The 27357-nt window shown below is 41.4% G+C and overlaps 1 protein-coding gene across 2 annotated transcripts in view; it reads left to right on the top strand.

Annotated features, from left to right (window-relative positions):
• The window catches only part of MYO1F (myosin IF), a 171061-nt gene that overhangs the window by 126701 nt on the left and 17003 nt on the right, over nt 1-27357 (top strand). For both annotated transcript variants that reach the window (XM_073599184.1, XM_073599175.1), the window contains exons 10-20: nt 155-351; nt 1796-1876; nt 7653-7739; nt 8653-8739; nt 8929-9096; nt 9316-9401; nt 10350-10431; nt 11295-11401; nt 16335-16433; nt 16517-16661; nt 23395-23509. In XM_073599184.1, the coding sequence (XP_073455285.1) occupies nt 155-351; nt 1796-1876; nt 7653-7739; nt 8653-8739; nt 8929-9096; nt 9316-9401; nt 10350-10431; nt 11295-11401; nt 16335-16433; nt 16517-16661; nt 23395-23509 (1254 nt within the window). The remainder of the gene's footprint in view (nt 1-154; nt 352-1795; nt 1877-7652; nt 7740-8652; nt 8740-8928; nt 9097-9315; nt 9402-10349; nt 10432-11294; nt 11402-16334; nt 16434-16516; nt 16662-23394; nt 23510-27357) is intronic.

Raw genomic sequence — 27357 nt, 5'->3', positions numbered from 1 at the left:
TGTGCAAGAATACATTTACTAAAGGAATGCACAATTTTTAAATGTGTTTTCATTATAGCATAAAAATGTCTCTTATTTCTAGCCATTTGTAGTGGGACCTTGCCATATAATATAGTTCAAAAATGTATCATGTCTCTGTCTTATTGTGTTATAGTGCTGGCCTTCCCTGCCTACCTGGTTGGTATAGACAAGGACCGCCTAAATGATAAACTCACCAGCCGTAAGATGGATAGTAAGTGGGGGGGACGTTCTGAGTCCATCACAGTTACTTTAAATGTGGAACAAGCGACTTATACAAGAGATGCTCTGTCCAAAGCTTTGTATTCCCGAATGTTTGATTTCCTGGTGGAAGTAAGTAAACAGAAAATATGGGTCCAACTGATGATGTTTTTCCTTAATTGATTTGCCTGCTTGTCCCCAAATACAGAATGCCAGTTTGACCAAAAAGCAGACCAAAGGCTGACATCACACCTTGCCTACTTTCCACCCTCTCTCTTCTGTTCAATGTAATATTTCTAAATCGACCCTGTAATAATTACCTGCTGCTCTGTAATTATTCTGGGTGTGACCCTAGGAACCATTATTTGGTGCAGAAGTTGCTAGTACTACTGAATTACTACTCAAACAGAGGAAGACAGCTAATAGTACTACCTGCTCTCATATCTCCCCCACCTTCTGCAATTTTACTGAACGCTGTGTAGAGACCTTTCCCCATATCTGAGTGTCCTGATTATAAAGTTAGTCCTGCTGGGCTCTAGTCAACCTAGGCCTGATTGATAGTTCTGCTTTCTGTAGGCCATTCCCTAAGTTCAGGTTATTGCTTGCTTCTGCCTCCGTTTAATGAGTGAATATTTGTATCTCCCTAGCCAACCACTAGGAGGTTTACTGTCAGAAGTGCATGGTGGGGAAGGATATAAATATTTGGGGAATCTTCTAGAAGCTCTCTTGCCTCCCAGGCTTTGCCTGGGGCAGAAATGTATTCAGCAGTTCTTTAACCTCCTGGGCCTGCTGCCTGGGAAAAAACATATGATTGACAAATGAAGGCCTGAGTTCAGGGTCTGTTGGCTTGCATTGCCCTGTCAGAGGGAATTGGGTATGGGAGTGTCCAGAGAATCCGGGTATGAGCTTCGGTATGGCAGGAAGTCTGGTGGCTCATTTAACCCATTCATGTGCTGCAATTGCTCTACAGGCAGAAGATCACAGAATGCCAATCTTGCTTAAAGGTCCTTTGCTTTATCCGCTATAGTTTTATTCAGATTAAATAATATCTCTTAACTTTTTCAAAAGTGACCACCACCCAATTCTTCACACCCCACAAAAAGTTATCTATTATCTAGTTACCTATCCTGCCTACCCTATGTTTAAAAAAGATCTGCATATATACCTTTTTTTTAGTCCTCTCTGCTCTGGTCATGTGATCCCGCAGCTTTGGCTTCTTTGTGTCAGGGAGCACTTGACAACGGCTGGGAATTCCGGGAGCGGTGATGTCACCCATAGGCTCAATAGCCCAGGGAAGCTGATGCTGCAGGATCACATGACAGGAATAAGAATAGTTAGTGTTAGGCAGGAATTCTACTTTAAAGGTCCACAATTATAACTGCCTTAGTATCATGTTTATAAAAGAAATAAAACATTTTCACATCTCACTTTTTGCGAACAGCAATTAAAATGGCATAAAGTTGTACATGGTATTAACCAATTATCTTTCCATTTCTGCCTCCTTCTTTCAGGTAACAGTTAATATTTCAGTATTTATTGCAGTATAACCGACCGCATGTTTTGTTTTTTTTTCTAGTCAATTAATAAGGCAATGCGAAAACCCCATGAAGAATTCAGCATTGGAGTATTGGATATCTATGGGTTTGAAATTTTTCAGGTATTTATCTTTATTTTTCTATGCATACTTCTCCAGTTATACAATGTTATGCATATGACAGCGTTGTTTGAATTCATTTATTACATTTGTGGCTTAATTGTTTGATAAAGAATTGTTTTTTTTCAGGAAATCATCTTTGACTGGTTAAATAGTTATTTCTTTTCTGCTCAATAGTAACAATGTAACAAAAATGACTAGACCTAATAAAGTGTCGGACTGTCTTTAATATTGTCAAAGATCGTCTATTAAATTTACCTTAAACCTTCCTATATTGAATATTCTGTGAACCTACTAAACCCTAACAATGAACGTCTCTTATTTGCTCCCTTTTGATATGTTAAATATACAGTGAAAGTGTTTTGTTATATCATTTTAACAAGTGCCGTAAACAATACCTGTTGAATCTGCCAGAACACGCGAGCTGATAACTTTTTGTGATTGCTCCCCATGGTACACCGGTATCAGTTAGTATATTTAGCAGTTCTCCCTGTGAACTGCAGAATACCCTTATGCAGATAACGAGAAGGGGGAGTGTTTTATAGTCCTAAGATATTTCTTGTACTTGGTCAACCTAAAGGCTGTCCACACACAAGTATATTTTAATTTTCCTTCAGCCAGTGGGCTGAATAAAAAAACATTTCTTCATCCATTGAAACGAGGTGGATTGAGGAATCCCCCACTGCACTGTATTCTGACAGCAGCAACAACCACTGTCAGAATGCATTGATCAGCAGTTGCAGCTGATTGGTTGCAGCCGCTGATTAAGAAAAGTTTTCCAACATGTTCCTGCAACAAAAGTTGATCAAACAATCTACTTCTGTCGAGCAGACACAGCCACATACTGAATGCAATTCATTCAGTCCCGGCTAAACCTGCCAAATTGCAATCAGTGTATGGCCAGCTATAGAAAAGAAGTGTCATACTGGAAGGCTCAGGTGGAAAAAAAAACAAAAAAAGGTCTGTAAAATAAAACGAACAAAGCCACCAAATCTAAAGATTAGAAAACTGCAATATATTTCATTTTTGTTCTTAAGCCGGGTACATACTAGAAGTTTTTTTCAATCAACCCAGCGGGCTGAATGAAAAAAAAATTGAGAGATCGCCATACTAACACAAACAATGTTAGTGTGTGGATCTCCCCCTCTGTGCCTTTGTATTCTGACAGGAGGACTGACCCCCCGCCAGAACACACTGATCGGATCACACTGATCCAGCATGCCCGTTTGACAGAAGACAGTCGTGTAGAACAGACAGCTGTACACACGGGCTGAAAGTCAGCCTGTATTTTGTAAACATCCCTTGTAATAGCAATATGACATGTCAGGTGCTCTTAATAGTGAGATATGGGGTCAATAAGACCCCATATCTCACCACTAGGCTGGGAAGCCTGAAATAAAAAAAATAAATAAAACGATCGCCGCTTCCCAGCCGAAGCGGCGCCGTTTTTTTGAATGGAGAGGCCGGGCGTGACGTCATAACATCGCGCCCGGCCTCCGACGATCATAGAGACTCCGGGGACCATCTGGTCCGCCGGAAATCTCTATGATCTACATTCGGCGCCGGCGGATCCACTCTCCGCCTCACCGATCGTAACGGTGAGTCGGAGCAAGCACCGGAGGGCGGCGGGAGGGGGGGGCGTCCCCTCTCGCCTCCCATAGGAACGATCAAGCGGCGGAACGGCCGCTATGATCATTCCTATGGTGTACAGATTCACCGGCTGAAACTGACAATATCTTAATGATGTCTGTAACTACAGGCATCATTCAGATATACCCGCCCAAAGCCCAGGACGTCATATGACGTCCGTGGGCTGGAAGTGGTTAAAGGAGAAGTAGGGCCAAAGCTCTTTTGGCCACACTTCTCCTGTAGGTCACGGGAGTGCACTTAGTTCTGCATCCCTGTGCCCTGTATTCAGCTGACAGCAGGGTAAAGTCCGCTGTTGACTGACTCGCCGGACCAGGCTCTGGAGAGATCCTGATTTTATTGTCGAGATCCACACAAATGCCTGGACCTGCAGCTGGCCCAGCCTTTAAGCAAGCCGCTGGGAGACTGAGCCAGCCACTCCCGCCCTCCACAGCCCAGTGCTCCAGTGAGTGCTGGAGAGGCAGAGCAGAGAGCCGTTTGACTGACACTCATCAGCTCTCTACAGGGTGAAGACAGAGAGACTGATGAGCGGTCTTTGTTTGCTCAGTTATTGGTCTTAAAGGCAGTGGGGGACAGATACAGCATCAAATTGATGCTGCATCCACCTAGGTGATTATGTTTGTTTGTTTTTTTACTTCCCAAACTTCTCCTTTAATTCATGTTTAATAATCAACGCAAATTCACCCATCCATCCATGTCTCCATGCATCTTGAGTAAAGGCAGATGATTCATGTAGCATTCACTTCATAGAAGCCATCTGCCCTTACTTTGATAACACCCTAGAAAATCTTATGCATGTAGAGTACAATATACACAGGCTGCCAATACACTTTCACAAGGTCAGGCATGCAGGCAGGAGGGTGTGCTTAGCTCATAAATCCCCTCCTTCCCTCCCCCAGATAAAAGAAAAAAAAAGACCATGAAGACTTCTGGGATGTATGACATCATTTTGGCTTAGGCCAGAAATCAAGAAGCAACTGAAGAAATGTAAAAAAAAGCATAATATACCTTCCTATCTATTTACTAAGGCTAAATGTTGATTGAGAGTGAAGTTTCAGTACAAGAAACGTGTTACATCTGCCAGTGCCTTTTTACACATTAATGCTGATGTTTTCAGGAATGCATCATTTGTTCTATTGGGTAAAGAGTGGTTGGTTGCATCCAAAATGCTATGAATAATTGATAATATGTTCTTACATAAATTGTACATAAGGGAAATTGGGACTTTAGTATCTAAAGATATTTAATTAGGCTTCAGAATGTGGAGAATACTAGATATTTTCCTATTTATAAAACACTCTATTTTCAGACTTTTTTTTATTCCCTTAAAGGATAAGTTCACCTTTTGGAACATTTTACATGTTCCACTCGATTTTAGGGTGGAACATGTAACTTGCTCCCAGTGCGGCAGCCACTGCTCCCCTCCCTATGACAGCAGTAAGGGGAGAAGTTCCCCGTACTAGCTGTCACTGTTTGAAAACAACGCAGCTGTTCGGGGCTCCGTCCACACGGCCGCGCCGTTCATACACACAGCTCTATGTGTGAATGAGCTACAACCCCTGACATCCTTAGCAGCTGTTGGCTTCTAGTTCTCAATGAACTACCAAGGCGCTGTGGAGCGCTGTGGTAGTTCATTAAGTCTTCCTGTCAGGGAGTCAAGGCTCCTCCTATAAAAAAATAAAATAAATGCAGGTCAAAACAGGCAGATTTTGTGGATCAATAAGCTTGCTTGAATAACAAAGGAGATGTGATGGGGAACCTTTCCATTTAAAGCCTCCTCTCCACCACGATAACCCATTAGAAATAAAAAATGAAAGGGACCATAGCGAAATAAGGTTTATTAAAAAACATATAAAAACAGATTCCAAATTGGCTGCTTACATTTGGAGGTGCCTTAGCCCAGCACTGAGGATGATAACATAGATCACCAGACAGGAGTCAGCAGCTTGGTAGTCGGCGTGCTTTCCACCACTAGTGATAATCCGGAAGTGTAAACCTGGAAGTGACGTGACCGGCAGGGGCGTAACTACCACCATAGCGACCCATGTGGGCGCTATGGGGCCCGCAGCCGAGTGGGGCCCAGTGAGGATAAGAGCACCGTCGGCGCAGTCTCCCAGCCAGGGGAAGAGAGAGGAGAGGAAGAGGCGAGCTGTCCATATCAGCAGAGAGCTGAATTGCCCGATGTAAGAGCTTTCATTAGAACTTACAGTGTTCCCAGGGCTCACGTCACATAGCTCCACCTTTTGGCCCGGTGCCTGTGATAGACAGAACGCCGATCCAATGCGGGACATGTGACATCATCAAAGGCGTCGGGCCAAGAGGTGGGGCTATGTGACGATGAGCCCTGGGAAGACAGGAAATTCAAATGAAAGCTATTACAGCGGGCAATCCCGCTCCCTGCTGATCCGGGTGGCTTGCCTCTTCCTCTGCATAGGTGGGGCTGTATGGGGCACAGGCAGACCAGGCTGTATTGGGCACAGGTCACGCTGTATTGGGCACAGGTCACGCTGTATTGGGCACAGGTCACGCTGTATTGGGCACAGGTCACGCTGTATTGGGCACAGGTCACGCTGTATTGGGCACAGGTCACGCTGCATTGGGCACAGGTCACGCTGTATGGGGCACAGGTCACGCTGTATTGGGCACAGGTCACGCTGTATTGCACACAGGTCACGCTGCATTGGGCACAGGTCACGCTGCATTGGGCACAGGTCACGCTGTATGTGGCACAGGTCACGCTGCATTGACACTAGGGCAGCTGTGGGGGGGGGGCTGTTTGCAGGGGGGCCCCATAGAACATTTTGCTATGGGGCCCTGCTATTTCTAGTTACGCCCCTGGTGACCGGAATGCGCCTCTGCATACGTTTCGTTTTACAACGTCATCAGGAAGCATCGCTATTGATCCACAAAATCAGCCTGTTTTGACCTTCTTTTTAATTAAAGAGGTCATGTCTGTTTGGTGAGTAGGAAATTTAACCACACTCATCAGGCATAACCTACAAAGACACTGCATATAGCGATGGTGCATGATTTGGAATTACACTACTGAAGGGCTTATGAACTTTTTTGATGTATTATTATTCGAATTAAATACATTACTATTATCAAGCATGAAGCACTTTATTATGTTTACTTAACCACCAATGTATCTAACAATTTGTTCATGGTAATCGGTTATTAGTAAAGCCCCATACACACTATTAGATTTTCTGCAGATTTTTGTCTTCAGATTTACCAAAACCATGTAGTGCAAGGGCCTGCCTGATTGCAAACAAATTAAAACTCTTAAGGTTTGACCTCATATTATATGGTTTTGGTAAATCTTAAGACAAGAATCTGCAGAAAATCAAATAGTGTGTCTAGGGGTCTTACTGGCATAACACATATTATTAGCGCCCTCTATCACAAAACCCCAGTATATTAAAGAGAACTGTAGTTCTCTGTGCTAACATCTTTATGCAGGGATCTTTCGGCCCAAGTCTACCAGGCAAAGTTCTAGGATTTGGTGTGTTTCTTCCAGTACAAGACAAGGTAGGATAAGTGCTATATAAGGGTTCTGGCAGAAAAAGGAATAAGTGTATTTAAACAAAAACATGTAATATATTGCATCTTACTAATTCTTAGACATGGTAGTGGCTGTATTGGTTTTATTTTTCAGAGTAAGGGCATTTTCAGCAAGTACAGAGAATGCCTGTTGATCTTACCAGAAATGCAGTGTCCTTGTCGCTTTTTATCTGCCTTGTTTAAACTACTAATACCATAAATCCATTATGTAATGGAGATAAACAAAGATAGACATGTTTGGAGTCCAGCCTGTGAAGTAACAAGTCTTCCCTCCATAGATACAGCAGAGAAATTAGCATAGCAACAAAGATATAGAAAGTGTGGTATTTGCCAAATGGCCAGGTGAAAATGAAGGGAACAAGCCTGAAATTAAAAATGACATGATTACTTTCATACACGCATATAGAATAAGTATTCATTATAGTAGCAAAGGAAAGATATTACAATATGTGGATGTTGATCTTCTATCATGCACATTACCATATATGATAGAAGCTACAGTATTTGTAAAATCAGTTTTTACAGTTTCACAACTAATAACCACTTATCCTATCTATGTTGTACACAGAAAAACGGCTTTGAACAATTTTGCATCAATTTTGTGAATGAAAAACTGCAGCAGATCTTCATTGAATTGACGTTAAAAGCTGAGCAGGTACAGCTCTCTATCTTATTTTAACTACAGATTAAATACCTAATTTAGTAACATGTCATTTGAGATAGAAAACAGCAGTATGAAAAATGTTGGGCATAAAAAATTAAATAGGTACACAATATGCATTAAAAAATAATTATGATCTGCACCTAACTGGATGTTTACAGATTGTCAGCAAACCACAAATAAGCACAACCCCATCAAGAAGCACTAGTCTAATGCCGCGTACACACGAGCGGACTTTACGGCATACTTGGTCCGGCGGACTGGAGTCTGTCCGACAGTTCGATCGTGTGTGGGCTCCAGCAGACTTTTTTCCCCAAAAGTTTGACGGACCTAGAAATGAAACATGTTTCAAATCTATCCAGCGGACTCGAGTCCGGTTGAAAAGTCCGCTCGTCTGTATGCTAGTCCGACGGACAAAAAACGACGCTAGGGCAGCTATTGGTTACTGGCTATGAACTTCCTTGTTTTAGTCCGGTCGTACGTCATCACATACGAATCCGTCGGACTTTGGTTGATCGTGTGTAGGCAAGTCCGTTTACTCGGAAAGTCCGTCGTAAAGTCCATCAAAGTCCGCCGGACAAAGTCTGCCGTAAAGTACGCTCGTGTGTACGCGGCATAACAGTCTTTTCTATAGGAGCCTATTTCCACCCAAAATGAATATGAATTTGTTTTTTACACTGACTGCTATGCACACAGGCAGATATACAGTGCATCCCGAAAGTATTCACAGCGCTTCACTTTTTCCATATTTTGTTATGTTACAGCCTTATTCCAAAATGGATTAAATTCATTATTTTCCTTGAAATTCTAAAAACAATACCCAATAAAGACAACCTGAAATATATATATATTTTTTAAATATAAAAATATATAATTGTATATCATTTCTGTATTAAACTTCATTTAGGAAGAATACGTTGCAGAAGGCATTAAATGGTCTCCAATTCAATACTTCAATAATAAGGTGGTGTGTGACCTCATCGAGAACAAATTGGTGAGTAAAATAATAAACTATCAACAAAGATTGCAATGATGTGCAAAGCACAGTAACTGGGGGTCACTATTGTAACTCTTACGTGATATGATTTCACTGCGGGTTGAGTGGCTCCTTAATATCTTTTTTGGATCATTAATATCAGCATATGACTGTATTGATAAAGTGTAATGTTCTCTTTCATGTCAGAATCCTCCAGGAATCATGAGTGTGTTAGATGATGTTTGTGCCACTATGCACGCTACAAGTGGGGGTGCAGACCAGACCCTGCTACAAAAACTCCAAGCTGCTGTGGGGACACATGAACACTTTAATAACTGGAATTCTGGCTTTGTTATTCACCATTATGCTGGAAAGGTAAACAGCAGTTAGATCCATTCCAATTAAATCTAAATTAGGGAAGCCTACAATTATATATGTTCTTTTGTCTTATGTATGGACCTCTTTTGTAAAGAAACCTGTTACCATAGCTGTATATGAATGAATGATGAATTTATAACATGGAATAAGACTGTTAAAGTAAGAAAATAAAAAGCACTGCAGTCTTGTGTAATATCTTTTATTGTGTCCTACCAGGTATCATATGATATTGAGGGTTTCTGTGAGCGAAATCGAGATGTTTTATTCATAGACCTCATTGAATTAATGCAGAGCAGTGAGTTGTAAGTAGACTATATTCTAGCACATATACAGTATATTGACTTTTACTGTTCATACTTCTGCATGCAGTACAGTAAAACCTTGGATTACGAGCATAATTAGTTCCGGAAGCATGCTTGTAAATCCAAAGCGAATTTCCCCATAAGAAATAATGGAAACTCAAATGATTCGTTCCACAACCATTTATTCATAGGTCCTTCAGTTTATAGTCCATATAAAAAGATTATAGCACTGTGACCAGGTTGTGTAACTATAAAATGTCCATCCACAAATGGAAGCCTCCGCAAGGGGATTAGAAGCAAAATCCAGCAGGAGCTAGAGAGTATAAAATAGAAGAGAGGTGCCTCTAAGTGTAGCAATATGTTGCTAGATGTTTTACCTTCATTAAATGTAACCATATTGCTACACTTAGAGGCGCCTCTCTTCTCTTTTATAATCAGTTGTGACATGACGCTACTTGTATATCCATTCATTGCTTGTATATCAAGTCAAATTTTATTTAAAAATGTTGCTTGTTTTGCAAAGCGCTCTTAAACCAAGTTACTCTAAACCAAGGTTTTACTGTACTTGATTTCAGCAAGTAACACAATGCCAAAGACCAAATGACCCAATATCAAAAGCCAAATAAGCATTATCTTATATTTATGTTTAATGGTCAGATTTTACCTGGTTAGCTAGAGATCAATGCAATATAACCACTTTTATCTAATAAAAATTACCGGTAGCTTAATTACAAACTTTGATTTATAATTTGAGAACGATGTGTTGTTTTGTATCTGCATATGCACATATAGTTTGGGATGGAACTCCCAAATTTGATCCTGTCTGCATTTTGTGTTTTTCGCTGCCCTTAGGTCTAACTATTCCTTTTTACAAGCTGAAAAATGAGTAAAGATGATATTGCAACAATTTAATATCTGAAATAATATTGCCAACTTATTTCTACTTAGCAATTTTATACAGATTCTTTTCCCGGAAAAACTGGATACAGACAAGAAAAGTAGACCAACAACAGCCAGCTCGAAAATTAAGGTAGCAATATTACATAACTTATCTCACTATTATATAACTATCTGTAATTAATATAACATATCAATTTTAATACATCCAGTAAGGTTGGTTAATGTTTTCTGCTGCCAATCTGGTGCTGCTAAGCTGTAAGCAAGGGGACACAAACCTTAATGCACAAACCGTGGTGTGGTGTGATGAAGCGCCATTCATTTTGTATGCTACCCATATCTTGCTCTATAAACTATATGAGCAACGATTGCCTGACGGACCACTGTCCACTGCCTGTGGACAATTTTAGACTTCAAAAATAAACATGCCACTGAGTGTTCTCCTTTATTTTCTTGCCCCTAGAAATAAAAAGCAGACCATACACTAGATTTCTGATAGATGGGAGAATCTATGAATAAATCTCCCGTTGCCAGCTATTTTATTCCAACACCCAACACCTGTGGCTGTCAGAATGTGTATAGCTGACTTTTTTCCATCCCCGCTCCTTCAATCAAGGTTGAGCCAGGTGGTGTCAGCAGGACCATCCATTGCTCATATTTTGGCCAAGGGAGGAATATAACCCCTGTCAGATATTTTTTCACCATCTGTGCCCCATTGCGGAGATTTCCCTTCCCTTCATGTTCCATAGCCAAACAGGAAGTTAGAGGAAATCCCTGAAAATTAAGGGAATCCCTTGGGGACCCCCAGGTCACCAGAATCAGTGTCTCCATTGGAAGTTTCCCCCTCTATTACTTTTCTAGGGACAACGCAAAATTTGGGATTTTCTTTTATTTTCACTTTCTATGATAATAGTAAACAGGACATATAGAGATGCATATTAATATAATTATTTAGTGACCTAATATTACTGTCTAACATGTTCATCTTTGTTACAGAAACAAGCCAATGATCTTGTAAATACCCTGATGAAGTGCACACCTCATTATATTCGTTGTATCAAGCCAAATGAGACAAAGAAATCTAAAGACTGGGAAGAGAGCAGGTATGAACAAACAGGACATTTATTGTGAAAAAATAATCTTGACTGGTATTTTTTGGCTCATATATTGGCTTATATTTATAGCAGCCTACCTATGCCCATGCTTGGGTTTAGAAGGATGGCATATGTGCCCAAAATGACACACTTGCTCTGATGATTAAGTAAAGTTGGTCAGGTTTGTGGACACAGCAAATAAGCAAATATAAAATTAGTTGCAGAAGCACTTTGTTTTTGAGCCTTCTAGGCAAGAGGTGACCTGTGCTCAATCCTGACACTTTAGTTTGGTCAAACGCTAACATGACAATGAAACCCCTGTATGTCTGCTATAAGGTGAAAAGTAGGAGGAACAGTTTAATAAGCAAGTTAGAAAATCTGCTTAATTGCTATAATTTCTCCCACTGATAAGTCAGGGCTAGTTCTAACTGTTGCAGCTCTGCAAGTTTAGCCAAGCTGAGGATTGCCCTGCAGTCATTTTAGGCTCGAACTACTAACTCTTAGGTCTGGCTCAGCAAGAAACAACCATTTGTGTCTTGGAATCAGAGGCATATTGCTACTTAGTGCTTAACAGTGGAAAGCATTTTTGGAGGGGCCCATTGTGGTGTGCTTCAGGCTTGGGTGAGCATGAGTTTAACTCCAACCTAACTTGTTCACAGTCTGGCGAACAGACAAAAAGCTGGCTGTATTTGGCCAGTTTACCCGCTCAAACCTTCTGATGATGTAGCTGGTTGGTCTGTCATTTAGGGGCAGTAACACTACCAATGCTAAATGACAGATCCCTGCCAGCTTCTGCATTGTGTTTACCTTTAAAATAAAGTGATGTTTTAGCACTTCCTCCTTGTTTGGAGACTCAGGCAAAGCTGAACTTATCTGCCTACCTCTGGGGAATCAGATCGCTCTTAAAGCTGATTTCCACATTTTCTTTCACTTTAACTGCTTGCCGACCAGCGCACGCTGATGTACATCGGCAGAATGGCGCTGGTAGGCAAAAGGGCATACAGGTACGTCCCCTTTAAGAAGCGGTGTCACGGGTGCATGCCCGTGGCGCAGGCACGCGCCCATGGCCATCGGCGCAGGCGCACCACCGCCACGGTCTCCGTGACCATGGGTCCCGCGGACTCGATGTCCGCCGGGTGCCCGCAATTGTGTCACTGGGAGGAAGAGCGGGGAGATGCTTTTGTAAACAAAGCATTTCCCCGTTCTGCCTAGTGACAGGACAGAGATCACAGCTCTCTGTCATCGAGAGCAGTGATCACAGTCCTGTGTGTTAAAGCCCAGCCCCCTAACAGTTAGAATCACTCCCTAGGACACACTTAACCCCTTCACTGCCCCCTAGTGGTTAACCCCTTCACTGCCAGTGTCATTTACACAGTAATCAATGTATTTTTATAGCATCGATCGCTGTATAAATGACAATGGTCCCAAAATAGTGTCAAAGATTTTCAATGCGTCCACCATAATGTCACAGTCCCGATAAAAATCGCATATCGCCACCATTACTAAAAAAAAAAAAATAAAAATAAAAATGCCATAAAACTATGACCTATTTTGTAGACGCTATAAATTTTGCGCAAACCAATCAATATATGCTTATTGCGATTTTTTTTTTAAATATATGTATTTAAAAATATGTAGAAGAATACATATCCGCCTAAACTGAGGAAAAAAATTTTTTTTTATATATTTTTGGGGGATATTTATTATAGCAAAAAGTAAAAAATATTGCGTTTTTTCAAAATTGTCGCTCTTTTTTTGTTTATAGCGCAAAAAATAAAAACCGCAGAGGCGATCAAATACCACCAAAAGAAAGCTCTATTTATGGGGAAAAAAGGACGTCAATTTTGTTTGGGTACAATGTCACATACATAGTTACATAGTTACATAGTTAGTAAGGTTGAATAAAGACACCTGTCCATCCAGTTCAACCTGAGTGAGTGTGGGTGCGTGTCTACAATTGTCCCTAATCCTGTACATTGCACACTCACATCAGTCCCATCTCTCAATCCAAGGTCCCCATTCATATACTAGGGCCAATTTTGGACAGAAGCCAATTAACCTACCAGCGTGTCTTTGGAGGGTGGGAGGAAACCGGAGTACCCGGAGGAAACCCACACAGGCACAGGGAGAACATGCAAACTCCAGGCAGGTAGTGTCATGGTTTGGATTCAAACCAGCGACCCTATTTACTGCTAGGCAAGAGTGCTACCCACTACACCACTGTGCCGCCCAACGGCCATGCAATTGTCAGTTAAATCGACGCAGTGGTGAATCGCAAAAAGTGCCCTGGTCAGGAAGGGGGTAAAATCTTCTGGGGCTAAAGTGGTTAAAGTGAATGTAAACCCTCACATATACCCAGTGAAGTGAACAGCTTCAGATGATACACAGAGATGAAACACATCTCCCTACATAAGTTTTACGTGTATATCTGCTGTGTTCAGCTTTATATATTCTTTAGAAAGTTCAGATCATGTTAGGAGATTTTCTCTTCCTGTTCAGCATTGCAATGAAGCCTGGGCATACAGCCAAGACAGCTGATTGGAGGAAAGGCACACCCCCCTCTCCTCATAGGTAGAGACTTTCAGAACTGTTTGTTGAATAGTTCAACACACTGTTAATCTATTTATAGCATCCTCCCCAACACAAAACTCATGCTGCTTTTATCTCAGTTGATGGAGAACTTGTCAGATGTTATCAGGCTGATAACAGAAGAACGGAGCAGGAGAAAGCTACGGGACATAGTGGAGAGAGATAAGAAAACACTACAGATATATGTGCCCAGCTCAAATTTCATGAATCGGGTTTAAATCCACTTTAAACCGTTTTTTTGGACCAAGCTTGTCCAAACAAACTAATTTCTTCAGTAAGTGTTGTAGCAGCTCTAAGCACTGTATGTATTACATGTAGCTTCAGCTATATACATTACATAGTGCTAGGTTCCGGTTGTGAGACAGAGACTTCTCATCTCACACCCAGAACAATATTGAGTCGGTCTGAGTGGCACTCATTCATATGCAACTATGTATTCTGTGAATGAATGCAAAGCTTCCCCTGTCCTTCAGTCTTACTGTATGTAGCTGAAACTGTTTGCAGTACCTGCAGTACATACAGTGCCGAGAACTTCTGCAGCACTTAGTAAAGGAAATAGTTTGTTTGGAACAGCTTGGTTCAAACAAACTATTTAAAGTGAAAGAAAACATGGAAATCAGCTTTAAGCAACCCATAGATAAGTTGTTGGTTTTTTTGCTCAACCAGCGGGTTGAACAAAAAAAAACAAAATTTGATGTGGATGGGGAATCTTCCCCACTGAGACACTTCCTTTAGTATACATTGAACAGCGCTGCCAGCTAAAGCCTGCGGTGCTTTTTCGAACATGAAAAATCCAACAGGCTGGTTGTACAGCAGTAGATTGACTACCAGCCTGCCCATACATAGATTGAAACTTGGCTGGTCCCTGCTGAACCAGGTCAAATTCTGATCCACGTACGGCCGGTTTTATACTGATTTATTGCTGGTCGAACGCTGTGGATAGACTTAAAATACCAGATTGCATTATCTAGATCAGTTTCCCAACTAACCTACCAGCATGTCTTTTAAGTGTGGGCCGAAACCCAAAAGATATAAGATGTGGAACCGAGGCATTATTGAAATGAAAACAGTGCTTGGTACTTAAGGGTGTAATAGGTAAAAAAGGCCTGGTGACACGTGTGATTGAAGAGGAACTTCACTCCTCTTACAATGTTTATTTTTAACGCCGTCTTACCTGTTGTGCAGTCACATACTCACCAGCCCAGCAGATCCAGTATTGTCCTGCTTTGATCCGCTGGTGTCAGTCAGGTCCTGCACCACTATCTTGGTACTCTCCGGCCAGCCTCTTCCAGGTTCAGGCAGCCGGCCAATGGGGACATGTGAAAGCTCCACCCATAGTAGCTGCGAGTCCCTGCTCCTGCAACTTCCTGGGATATGTCAAAAGTTAATTCCAGGAGGCTACGGAAGCAGGAGCCCTAATTCTTGCCTTGGTGAGAATGTCAGTGAGGGTGACAAAATATGAATAAGAAAAAAAAGAGGGAGGGACCTTAAGTTAATCAGGAGAGTGAAGATCTGCCTTGAAGCAGAACTGAAATTGCACTTTAATGTCTCTTCTGCAATAAAATGCCCCTATCTACCTTCTTGCTGTCCTATTTAGTGCTGTGAACTGAGCTGCACATGCACGGCTCAGCTTACAGCACCAGGCCGGTCTCTGCATGCCGAGATGATGGCCTCCTGCTGACCAATGAAGAGGCCCCAAGACTGGCACTCAGAAGAAGATGCCAGCGTTGGTGCAGGACTGTTGGACAGGAGAGTTTTCAGCCTTTAGTTCTGCTTTAAGGTTTAAAGGTAATTTCCTGCACAGCAGCTCTTCTCAGGCATCTTCTATCCACAGCAATATGACATAGGTATATTTTTTGTAAGATCAACCACACCATGATCCCAACTGACACTGCAAGGTGTCACAGATAGAGGTTGCTGGGGAAGGGGAAGGGGGACATCTAAATTTTGCTGTGGGGCTCTATGAATTGTAGTTTTAAGCTGTGGTGGTGGCCTAGAGATAACAGTAGCATACATTAAGCTGTGGTGGTGGACTAGAGACACAAATAGCATTGGTAGCATAGAGATATCAGTAGCATGCATTAAACTGTGGTGACCTAGAGCAGTGGTTCTCAACCCTGTCCTCAAGTACCCCCAACAGGCCATGTTTGCAGGTTTTCCTTTATCTTGCACAGTTGCTTTAAATCAGAGTCAATGGATTGGTATTTTGGACAGCTATTTATCTAAGAGAAATTCCCAAAACATGGCCTGTTGGGGGTACTTCAGGACAGGGTTGAGAACCACTGGCCTATATAAACCAGTAGCATAAATAAAGCTATAAAAATTACCAATGTGAGTATTTTGTGTTTTGCAGAGTCAAACATCAGGTTGAATATCTAGGCCTAAAGGAGAACATTCGTGTACGTCGTGCTGGCTTTGCTTATAGAAGGGTTTTCAATAAATTTCTTCAAAGGTACAGCATGCATTACCTCATTCACAGTTCATTGGTACAATGTGTAATATTTATAAATATTGATGATTATATGCTATTACCAGATACGCTATCCTGACACAGGAAACATGGCCCAAATGGCGAGGGGAAGAACGGCAAGGAGTGCAGCATCTCTTGAGGTCTGTAAATATGGATGCTGATCAGTACCAAATGGGAAGAACCAAGGTGTTTGTAAAGAATCCAGAATCGGTATGCCTTCTGAATGCCTGCCTCAGTATGAAATGTGATTTTTGCAATTTCTCTTAGAATAACAGATTTCTACAATAGTTTACAACACTGATCATATAGTCAGATTTCAGTGCAGTGTTTCAAAGTGCAACAGAAAATAGTTGTTAATATTTACTTGTGTGTAACTGGAAATTCTAATTTCTCTGTGCCGTGCATAAAGGCTCATGTCAACGGGTATTGTTTTCCTAAGTTTGACATGCATTTAGAGCGCACATCAAACACAGGAAATCAAAATCCCATTGGCTTTAGCTGAGCAGTACACATGGCAGTTCAGAGGCTGCTTTGTGTTGCTCTGCTTCTCTTTGGAGACAACGTGTTCTACTGAGGTGTGTTTGAACCTCATGCAAAGCACGTCAAATGAACCTTTTTCTTATCAAATGCTGAATTTGCCATTCCAATGCATATATTTACATTGAATAACTAATGAAGCGTTTGGCAAGAATGCCTTTCTACATGAGGTCCAATAATAGTACCTATGATGCCTGAGACTATCAAAAAGTGTGTGCGTTTACTGGAATCAAGATGAAAATACTGGATGATGCTAATAGCTTGCTTTGTGGTGCAACACTACAAGGTTAATTTAATAAAAGAGTAAAGTCTGTTCACTTAACATGAATATTAGTAAGGTAAATCTGTGTTCACTTTGCTAGCACATGATTGGTTTATTGAAGTGAACACAGCTTTGGCTTATTCAATAGGCTTGGTAAACGTACACATTGCACTTTACTGCTTTTCTCACAATGCAAGTCTATAAGGTTGATTTACTAAAGGCAAATAGGCTGTTCATTTTCCTGGGGCATATTCACTTTGACTTCCATCATCCAATCATGTGCAAGGAAAAAGTATTTTTTTAAATTTTCCTTGCATGGGATTGGGCATTTTTTGCAAAGGTAATTTTCAACTCATTTACTAAGCTAACGGAAAATTCCCTTAAAAAGGGAACAGCCTAGTAAATTAAATCTTCATGAGTTTGCTGACTGATTACAAACCATGTGTGGTCAATATGGTTGTGGAAATATCTATAGCTAAGGCCGGGTTCACACTTGTACGACAAACGCTCCGACATTGGGAGCTCATGTCGCATGACATGTGAAAATCAATATTTCCCTATAACTGGTCCGACACATGTCGGTCCAACTTTAAAAATGCTCCCTGCACTACTTTGGTCCGACTTTGATCCTACTTCAGCCCACTGAATATCACTAAAGTCGGATCAAAGTCGGATGGCCGTCTTAATTGGACCGACTTTGGCATGCGACTTGTGCCCTGATGATCTTGGAGAGGAAACTCCAAGCCAAATAAAAAAAAAAAAAAACGGTATGGGGTTGGGGGGAGAACCGGACAGGGCTAGAAGACATCAGTGGAAAAGACCCAGAGAGGGGAGAAGAACCGTCAGAGGGGAGAAGAACCGTCAGAGGCAGAAGACATCAGCGGAGGAGGCAGGAGAACCAGAGAGGGGAGAAGAAATCGGGAGCGACGACAGAGCTGCCTTAATAAATGACTTTAAAGACCTGTGTACTGCGTTTTATTTTTGACACTTTTTTTTAGGTGAGTGGGTAGGGGTACAATATACCCCATACTCATTCACATAGGGTGGGGGGTTGGGATATGGGGGCCCCCTTGATAAAGGAGGCTTCCAGATTCCGATAAGCCCCCCGCCCCTCAGACCTCGAAAACCAACGGCCAGGGTTGTTGGGAAGAGGCAATTGTCCTCATCAACATAGGGACAAGGTGCGTTGGGGTGTGGGGCACAGGGCCCCCTTGCCCCAAAGCACCCACCCCCATGTTGAGGGCATGCGGCCTGGTACGGTTCAGGAGGGGGGCCGCTCACTCGTCCCCACCACCTTTCCTGACCTGCCAGCTTGTGTGCTTGGATAAGGGTCTGGTATGGACATTAGGGGGGCCCTGGCGCCGTTTTTTTCAGGGTGGGGGTTCCCCTTAAAATCCATACCAGACCTAAGGGCCTGGTATGCTCTTGGAGGAGAAACCCATGCCATTTTTCTTTTTACATTTGGCATGGAGTCCCCCCTAAAGATTGATACCAGACACTAAGTGCCTGGCATTGTCAGGATCAAAGTCGGATCCCCGTTCATTAAAGTTGGACAGATGTCTGACTTCAAGTTGCAGGGCAAAGTTGGATCCAAAAATGGGGGAAAAGAAATTGCGCTCGGTGTTCAATATGAATATGAGAACTAATGATAAAAAACCGTGAAGGAAATCCTGCAGCTAAAACACAATAACCCAAATACAGGGGCATACAAACTAAACAATATAAAAAACAGTGTAGCGCTGGATTGTGAGAAAAAGCGCATATATTGATATATGCGAATATACTAAAACCTGTAAATTTAAGAAGGCTATATGTCACTATTCTAAAGTGATCAAACACACATGTGTGACTCTAAAAAGTGTTCAAATAAACCTATATAGGTATATGAACAGTGAATAATATGAACAAATACGTGTATATAATGTGGATATATTACGTGAACTAGATATCAACGTAAACAACAAAGATCAATACCGTTATGATTGGCAATATGTAATTAGGAAAATATGCCAACCACTTGATGTTGATTATTCCAAAAAAACTTTTTAGTGCTTAACAATATTATAATTATTAGTTAATCATATGATAAAAACAAAAAACAAAAATACCCAAAAATAGTGAAAAATATATGAATAAAGGAGTGGGAAAGTTAGAACCACCCAAAAAGTTCATATACTACAAAATAAGTGTAGAGTCCCAAACTTGATGAAATTCCAGCATATAATTTCAATTCAGTGTTCCACTGCAACTGTAGCCCATCACCAAGAGAATAAGGCTGGAGGCTTACCAGACAGCCTGCGACCACCCTTATTCAGGGGGGTCTAAACAGGCTCAGTAGAGATGTATGGGTCCAGTAGATCTCACCTAGAAGGGCTCCACAGGAAGATATTGCTTGTGGTCACCGGATACTTTCCAGAGGTGTTCCTCGCTTGGCAAATCAAGGGGTTCCAGGCAAAGTACAGCAGTATTGTCAGCAGGTGCCCCAGAAAGAAAAAAAGGACTCCGATAGTGCAGACCAATCTTACTGCTTTTTCTCTTTCATAATGTACACACACAAGCGCAGTAGCCGGTCCGAGCAGTCAGCAGCGACGAGTGCGAGCGCAGCCAAAGCTCACTCCGTGAGCTTTGGCTGCGCTCGCACTCGTCGCTGCTGACTGCTCGGACCGGCTACTGCGCTTGTGTGTGTACATTATGAAAGAGAAAAAGCAGTAAGATTGGTCTGCACTATCGGAGTCCTTTTTTTCTTTCTGGGGCACCTGCTGACAATACTGCTGTACTTTGCCTGGAACCCCTTGATTTGCCAAGCGAGGAACACCTCTGGAAAGTATCCGGTGACCACAAGCAATATCTTCCTGTGGAGCCCTTCTAGGTGAGATCTACTGGACCCATACATCTCTACTGAGCCTGTTTAGACCCCCCTGAATAAGGGTGGTCGCAGGCTGTCTGGTAAGCCTCCAGCCTTATTCTCTTGGTGATGGGCTACAGTTGCAGTGGAACACTGAATTGAAATTATATGCTGGAATTTCATCAAGTTTGGGACTCTACACTTATTTTGTAGTATATGAACTTTTTGGGTGGTTCTAACTTTCCCACTCCTTTATTCATATATTTTTCACTATTTTTGGGTATTTTTGTTTTTTGTTTTTATCATATGATTAACTAATAATTATAATATTGTTAAGCACTAAAAAGTTTTTTTGGAATAATCAACATCAAGTGGTTGGCATATTTTCCTAATTACATATTGCCAATCATAACGGTATTGATCTTTGTTGTTTACGTTGATATCTAGTTCACGTAATATATCCACATTATATACACGTATTTGTTCATATTATTCACTGTTCATATACCTATATAGGTTTATTTGAACACTTTTTAGAGTCACACATGTGTGTTTGATCACTTTAGAATAGTGACATATAGCCTTCTTAAATTTACAGGTTTTAGTATATTCGCATATATCAATATATGCGCTTTTTCTCACAATCCAGCGCTACACTGTTTTTTATATTGCAAAGTTGGATCCACAGTCGTACCACTATCATGTCGTACCAGCGTGAACCCGGCCTAAAACTTTTTTTTATAGTTTTGGATAGAGTAGGGAAGTGTTAAACCCCCTGTCAGGTAATTTTTTTGCTGTCTTTGCGCCACTTGATATATTTCCTTTCACTTCCTGTCCCCAACGATACAGCAGAAAGAAAGAAATCACCCAAAGAATTCTCTTCTAAAGTTGGGTATACAAGGACCAAAAATTGGCAAGTTTAGCAGCAAGTGGCCAAATTTCGCTCTATGCGTACCCCTGTCTGTTCAACAGAAGTTGGTTTAGTGACCGGCTTCTATTGAAGGGCCCTGCTGGAAAACCAACATTCGATAAGCGCATGCAGCCAATAGCTATAGCTCTGATTTGTGTATTCTGACGGGGGGGGGGATAGACTACAAAAGCGGAGTGGGGGAGAACCCTGCATCCACATCACTTTTGTGGATGCAGGGATCTGTGAGTTTTTTTAATTCAACAAATTGGTTGAATTTAAAAAACTCCCGACCTTTAGAAGTTGTCCTCAGAACAAATGTCCCTATGAGAAAATTTCTCCTCACCTTTAAGGGGACAATTCTAAGGGCCCTTTCATACTGATCAGTTTTTCAGTTGAGAAAAAAGAAGAAGGAAAATGCATGAAAAATGTATCCCCTTAAATCCCATGGAACTCTTCACAGTGGTCAGTTGCATTTCAGTTGCGTTTTTTGCTGCTTTCACACTGTTCTATTGCAAAAATGTGGTAAAAACGCACAATCCTTTGTTTTTTTTAACTGAAAAACTGATCAGTGTGAAAAGACTCTAAAGTCTCGTACACATTTTCCGGCAACAAAACCGCAGACTTTTGTCCAAAGGGCGTTGGCCAGGAACTTATCTTGCATACAAATGGCATGGAATTGTCGGCCCCACAGACACAAACGTAGTGACGTACTACGTGGTTTTTCAGCTCTTTAGCGCCACCCTTTGGGCTCCTTCTGCTAATTTCACGTTAGTAGAAGTTTGGTGAGTGTTGATTCGTGCTTTTCATTTTGCTATTTTCATTACGCGATTTTCAGTTAGTTTCTGAACAATCGTTTTTCAACCAGCCATGTTGCGGAATTGGGGGAGATAACATGATATTTATTATTGGCCTTGGAGTTATTGCTTTGACCCAAGTCCAGTCCAGGAACAGGAGGAGGAGGATTTCTTGGACCAAAACTTGGTTGCTTTATTAATGGTGACCAATTATCTCATTTGCCTTTGCTGTAGGAGCTCCAGGAGAATAATCCAGATAATTTTCGGAATTATCTCCGGATGACTGACCCCTGCTTTCACCAACTCTTGGCATTGTTGACCCCCTATAATAAGAAGCAGGACACATGCATGAGGCTTTTATTTTATTTTTTGGTTGAATAATGATTTGCTTTGGTATAGTTTCTATATTTTTGGATACATAGAATGCACTTTTTGGTTAAGTTCTATTGGCAGATAGCATGTCTTATTTTATTTGTTTTATTTTTTTAATGCACAATCAAAAATGTGGAGAATGATACTTGGCTATGTGTTTTACTTCAAATGACAGTTTGGGAGTAGGCAGTTACATTTTAAAAAATACAATGTAAAATTAACAAGGGACACCAACATAGTTGTAGCTTTGATCTTAAAAACTACGGGATAATGGTGTTGTGGTAAAAAAAAAAAATAACAAGCATAATAATATTATTCTTGATATCACTAGAAAAAAAAGGCTTTGAAAATTTGTTTGCAATAACTCCACCAGTATCACCAGCAAAGCAGCTTCATTATTATCCCATTAAAATTTCATAATATGCCATGTCACAAATGTTAATTCTCCATTATGAATGCTAGTTTACAAGACCGCTTCTGGCTCATCCTTGCTTCCGAGCATGTGTGTTTGTACTTTGGACTTTTGTCTGACGGACTTGCGTACACACGCTCGGAAAATCCGACAACAGACATTTGTCCGCGGAAAATTTTAAAGCCTGCCATCCAAAATTTGTCCGCGGAAAATCCAACAACAATTGTCCAATGGAGCATACAAACGGTTGGATTTTCTGCCAACAGACTGTCAGCACAAAATCCGATCGTGTGTACGCGGCTTTACATGCACCAAACACACCAAAAATGCAGCAATCAGGACTTTTAAAAAGCAACAGAAAGCAACTGACTAATGTGAAGAGTTTCATAGGATTTAAAGGGATGCATTTTCATGTATTTTTCTTCCTCTTTTTTTAATTAAAAAACTGATCAGTGTAAAAGGGCTCTAAATTTTAAAATTTCCGCTCACTTTCTTTCTCAGTGAAATTTTACAGTATAAACAGTGGAGTAAGAAATTCCCCATTGGGAACCAGGCAACAAATAAAAACTTGACAGAGGTCATGCACTGCTTTCTTGGCCCATGACAAAACTATATAATGTCTGAATCTGGGGGGAGATGCAGTAACTTTTACATGAATTTACCTAACTAATTAACTTAATTTATTAAGGATATAAAGTTATTGATTACTGAAATTTTGATGACAACTACATGGAAAAAGTAAATTTAGCACAATAGCTAGGTATGGTCTATACTAGGAAATGGTATCTAATGACACGTACTATCTGTACAGCTCTTCTTACTGGAGGAAATGAGAGAGAGAAAATTTGATACCTTCGCCAGAACCATCCAAAAAGCTTGGAGACGATACATTGCTAAGAGAAAGTATGAGCAAATGAGAGAAGAAGGTAAGGAGAAATTATTTATCTGCAATAACATCATTAGCTATTTTGACTAAAAATCCAATGCAAGTACTAACTTTATGGAAGTCAATGTTTGCATGGGGCTAAACAGGGCCCCCATGTGACAGTGCACAAATCTGATTTATTTGAGGTGGAGATTACTTTTTTTTTTTTTGAAAGCACAAATGCATGCATTTTTCATTTGTTGCATTTGGCTCGCCAATAAAATCAACTGTGATTTTGTATTTTAACACTAATGCCAAGTCCTTTTAACTCCTAATACAATCAGGAGTATATTTTTCTTTTATTTTCCTTAAGAAAATAAAAATTTTCTCCGTGCAAAGAGTGAGAAAATGTGCAAATTATAGTGTGTTTCTCTGTCAGGAAATTGGATCAGGGGAGCATATTGGCCAATTTGTTTTGACAGGGAACTGTTTCTTACACATTCCCTTAAAAGAGAAGTAAAGGATTTTCTTTTTCTCCCCCCCATCATACTTACCTCGGTGGATGCAGCTTCGGTCCAATGCTGCATCTGTCCCCCGGTGCCTCTGCACTGAAAACCGAGTGATCGAACACCGCTGATCGCTCGGCTTTCAGAGCTCTGTGAGCAGAGAGCGGCTGACTGTAAGTCACAGCTTTCTGCTTTGCCCCCTCCTCCCTCACTGGGGAGCTGGGCTGTGGAGGGGGCAGGAGCATTCGGCTCAGGCTCTCAGCAGCTCGCTGAGAGGCTGAGCAGGGTGTCAGTCTAGGCACCTGGCAGATCCAGACTTTATTGTTGGGATGATGTGGTGCCTGGACTGAAATCGGTGACGTCAGCAGAGAACGGACTTCAGGCCACTCTCAGCTGAAAACGGGTCGAAGGAGTGCAAAACAAATTGCACTCCTGTGATCCATAGGAGAAGTACAGCCAAACGAGCTTTGGCTATACTTCTCCTTTAATGAACATTCTTTATAAATAGGATGATTTGAGCAGGGCTAAATAACACTGCGCCTCAGCAAAAAGATAAGTAAAGCCAAGTCCTGTTTAGTAGGGAATATCCCTGTCAGAGGTTAGACAACCCAATGGAACAGACATCATGTAAACATATACAAAAAAATGCTGTTTGGAAGGATAGGTCCCCAATTGTAATATGTAAAAAATTACCGTTGGTAAAAACTATTTTAAATAATTTGGTATGGTTACACTCATTAAATGTGAATAAAGGATCTCTTGCAGTTTCTAAAGTACACTAAACACGCTTAGGCATTCTTTATAGGCATAGGCATACAGGGAAACAAAACATACCTGTAGAACAGAATTTTTGTGAAGCTTACCACATAAGAATTTCAGTGCCCCTTGAAGTATATATGAATCAATAGCAAAGAAAATGACACTGGAACAGTTAGGTATATATAAAAAAAAAAAAAGGTTGACTACGTCTAAAGAATATAGGCACCCATCAAAGTAATTTCATCACCCCTCTCTGCCAATCCCTCTATTGATTCAGATTGCACAACAATTAAAATTCAAAATACAACAACATACAAAGCCATATACACACAGGCCGAATGTCAGGAGACAACGGGCGGTTAAAAGAAAAAAACATCTGACATTCGGCCCGTGTGTATGTCGGTCTGTCCGACAGAAGCCAGCCGTTTGGCTGGTGTATGTCATACGTGCATGCTGGAAAACCAGCAGCAGACCAACTCCCGATCAGTGCTCATAGCCAATGGCAGATAGTGCTGATTGGAGTGTTCTGAAGGGAGAGCCGTCCCCCTGTCAGAACGCAACAGCTCGGCGGGGAGATCACTGAACTAACCTCAAATGGTTAGTACAGCGGCTCCAAACGGTGTTGACAGTTCTTTTCTGTTAGTGTGTATCCCGCTTTATGCTGCTCCCAAAACCTCCTACTCGCTAACTCCCTTGTATCCTCCTCCCATACTCACCTACAGGACTTCTTTCCTATCCTCTGGAACTCCCTACCTCAATCTGCCCTGCTGTGTCCCATTCTGTTCACCTTAGGTGACCCCCTGCAATATCATCTTTTCAGTGAAGCCTATCTAACCTCCATCTAACATATGAACTTTTAATTCTCCCATCAGCTCATCATTCACAGTTATTACCTTTTGTACCAGTCGCCCCTCCCTATTACATTGTAAGCTCTCATGAGCAGGACCCTTTAACCTTCTTCAGCAGACCTCTGCCACCTTACTCACAGTGACTGAATGGGGTCCTGCCAAGCACCTAGCGCAGACCTTATGCGTGCTTTCACTTAACTCCTCCCGATCACTCGTACCATGTGGCTAGATACCTGGGGTTTATATACCGCAGGTTCAGTCCCAGATACTTTTGGGGAACCAACCGCTAGAAAGGCAGCCAGGACACCAACCCCCTCGCTACCGGGGGACCTTTCACCATTGCCAGGTACCACGCTTTTGACGGGCTACTTTGTAATAGTTACTAATTACCCTTAGCAACTGACTTCCTGCTCCTACTTGTGTTTCCAAGTTAACCTTTAGTGGTGGCCTTGCTTCATATCCCATTGTGCATCACAGACTCAGTTCTTTTGCAATGCCATAATCTACTGTGCAACCCTTTAAATAACTTAAGACCAGTCTTATGCCCCGTACACACGATTGGACTTTCTGACAAAACCGTGGATTTTTGTTTGAAGGATGTTGGCTCCTACTTGTCTTCCATACACACGGTCACACAAATGTTGGCCAACAATTACGAATGTAGTGACATACAAGACGTACGTGATATTTCCATTACGAACGCTAGTTATATCTCCTGCTCATACTTGATTCCGAGCATGCGTGGACTTTTGTCTGACAGATTTGTGTACACACAATCGGAAAGTCCAACAACAAACATTTGTTGGCTGAAAATTTGAGAACCTGCTAGCCAACATTTGTTGGCGGAAAGTCCAACAACAAATGTTCAATGGGGCATACACACGGTCGGACTTTCCACCAACAAGCTCACATCCAACATTTGTTGTCGGAAAATCCGATCGTGTGTACAGGGCATTAGAATGTTTCCAAACTTTACTGACGGCTTCTTATGGCAAAGTCCAAACAGTACATTTCAGTGCAACATGAACACAACCCTAACTGTCGGAGCTGAACTGCCCAGGCATACAGTGACAAAGGTGCTAGTCCATTATTTGCATCCTCCAAAGCTTGGTAATTTCTCTGGTCTTCTGGTGATCCAAAGGACTACTGGGCACAGCAGCACCTTTTTAGTATCCCACGTCTGTTGCAGCCAGGAGCGAGAATGGGACTTTCGAAACCAGGCCTTCCGCCTCTTTTATTACAGGATGGGAAGGCAGGGCACCAAAAGCCCAGGAAAGGAGCTCAGCACTGGTTAACCTCTTCCCCGCCTGGCCAGGCTAAGTCAATTTCTATAGCAAAACCCACGATTGTAGGCAAACTGCCTACATGTAGTGTAGCTGTACAGCCTGCCATATATTGTAAACCACTGCACAAACCGTTGGTACTATATAAATCCATAATAATAATAACATAACAACTCAACATGTTGTATATTAATTATGTTTACTATTATATAAATGATTATACATACAAGTATAAAGTGCAATAAGTATATTAAAAACAATTCTGGGTCTTTCTTTCATGTATATACACATACTGTATATAGATGTTAAACGGTACATAGTACTAACATCTGCAAGTCCCTGCAGACCTCATTATGCGAAAAGGCACTTATTCAGCATATAATAAAGTTAAAATATTGACACAAATCTTTGGATAAATATGGCAAATAAGCTCTGTCTGCAAGGTCTCGAAATCTGTGCAATAAAAGTAATTGGTCATTACCACAATGCTGTTCAACAGAGCCAATCCATTAT

This window comes from Aquarana catesbeiana, linkage group LG01, assembly GCF_042186555.1.
Source record: "Aquarana catesbeiana isolate 2022-GZ linkage group LG01, ASM4218655v1, whole genome shotgun sequence".
In the NCBI taxonomy this organism is placed as follows: Eukaryota; Metazoa; Chordata; class Amphibia; order Anura; family Ranidae; genus Aquarana; species Aquarana catesbeiana.
This window is presented reverse-complemented; position numbering and strand designations above follow the sequence as displayed.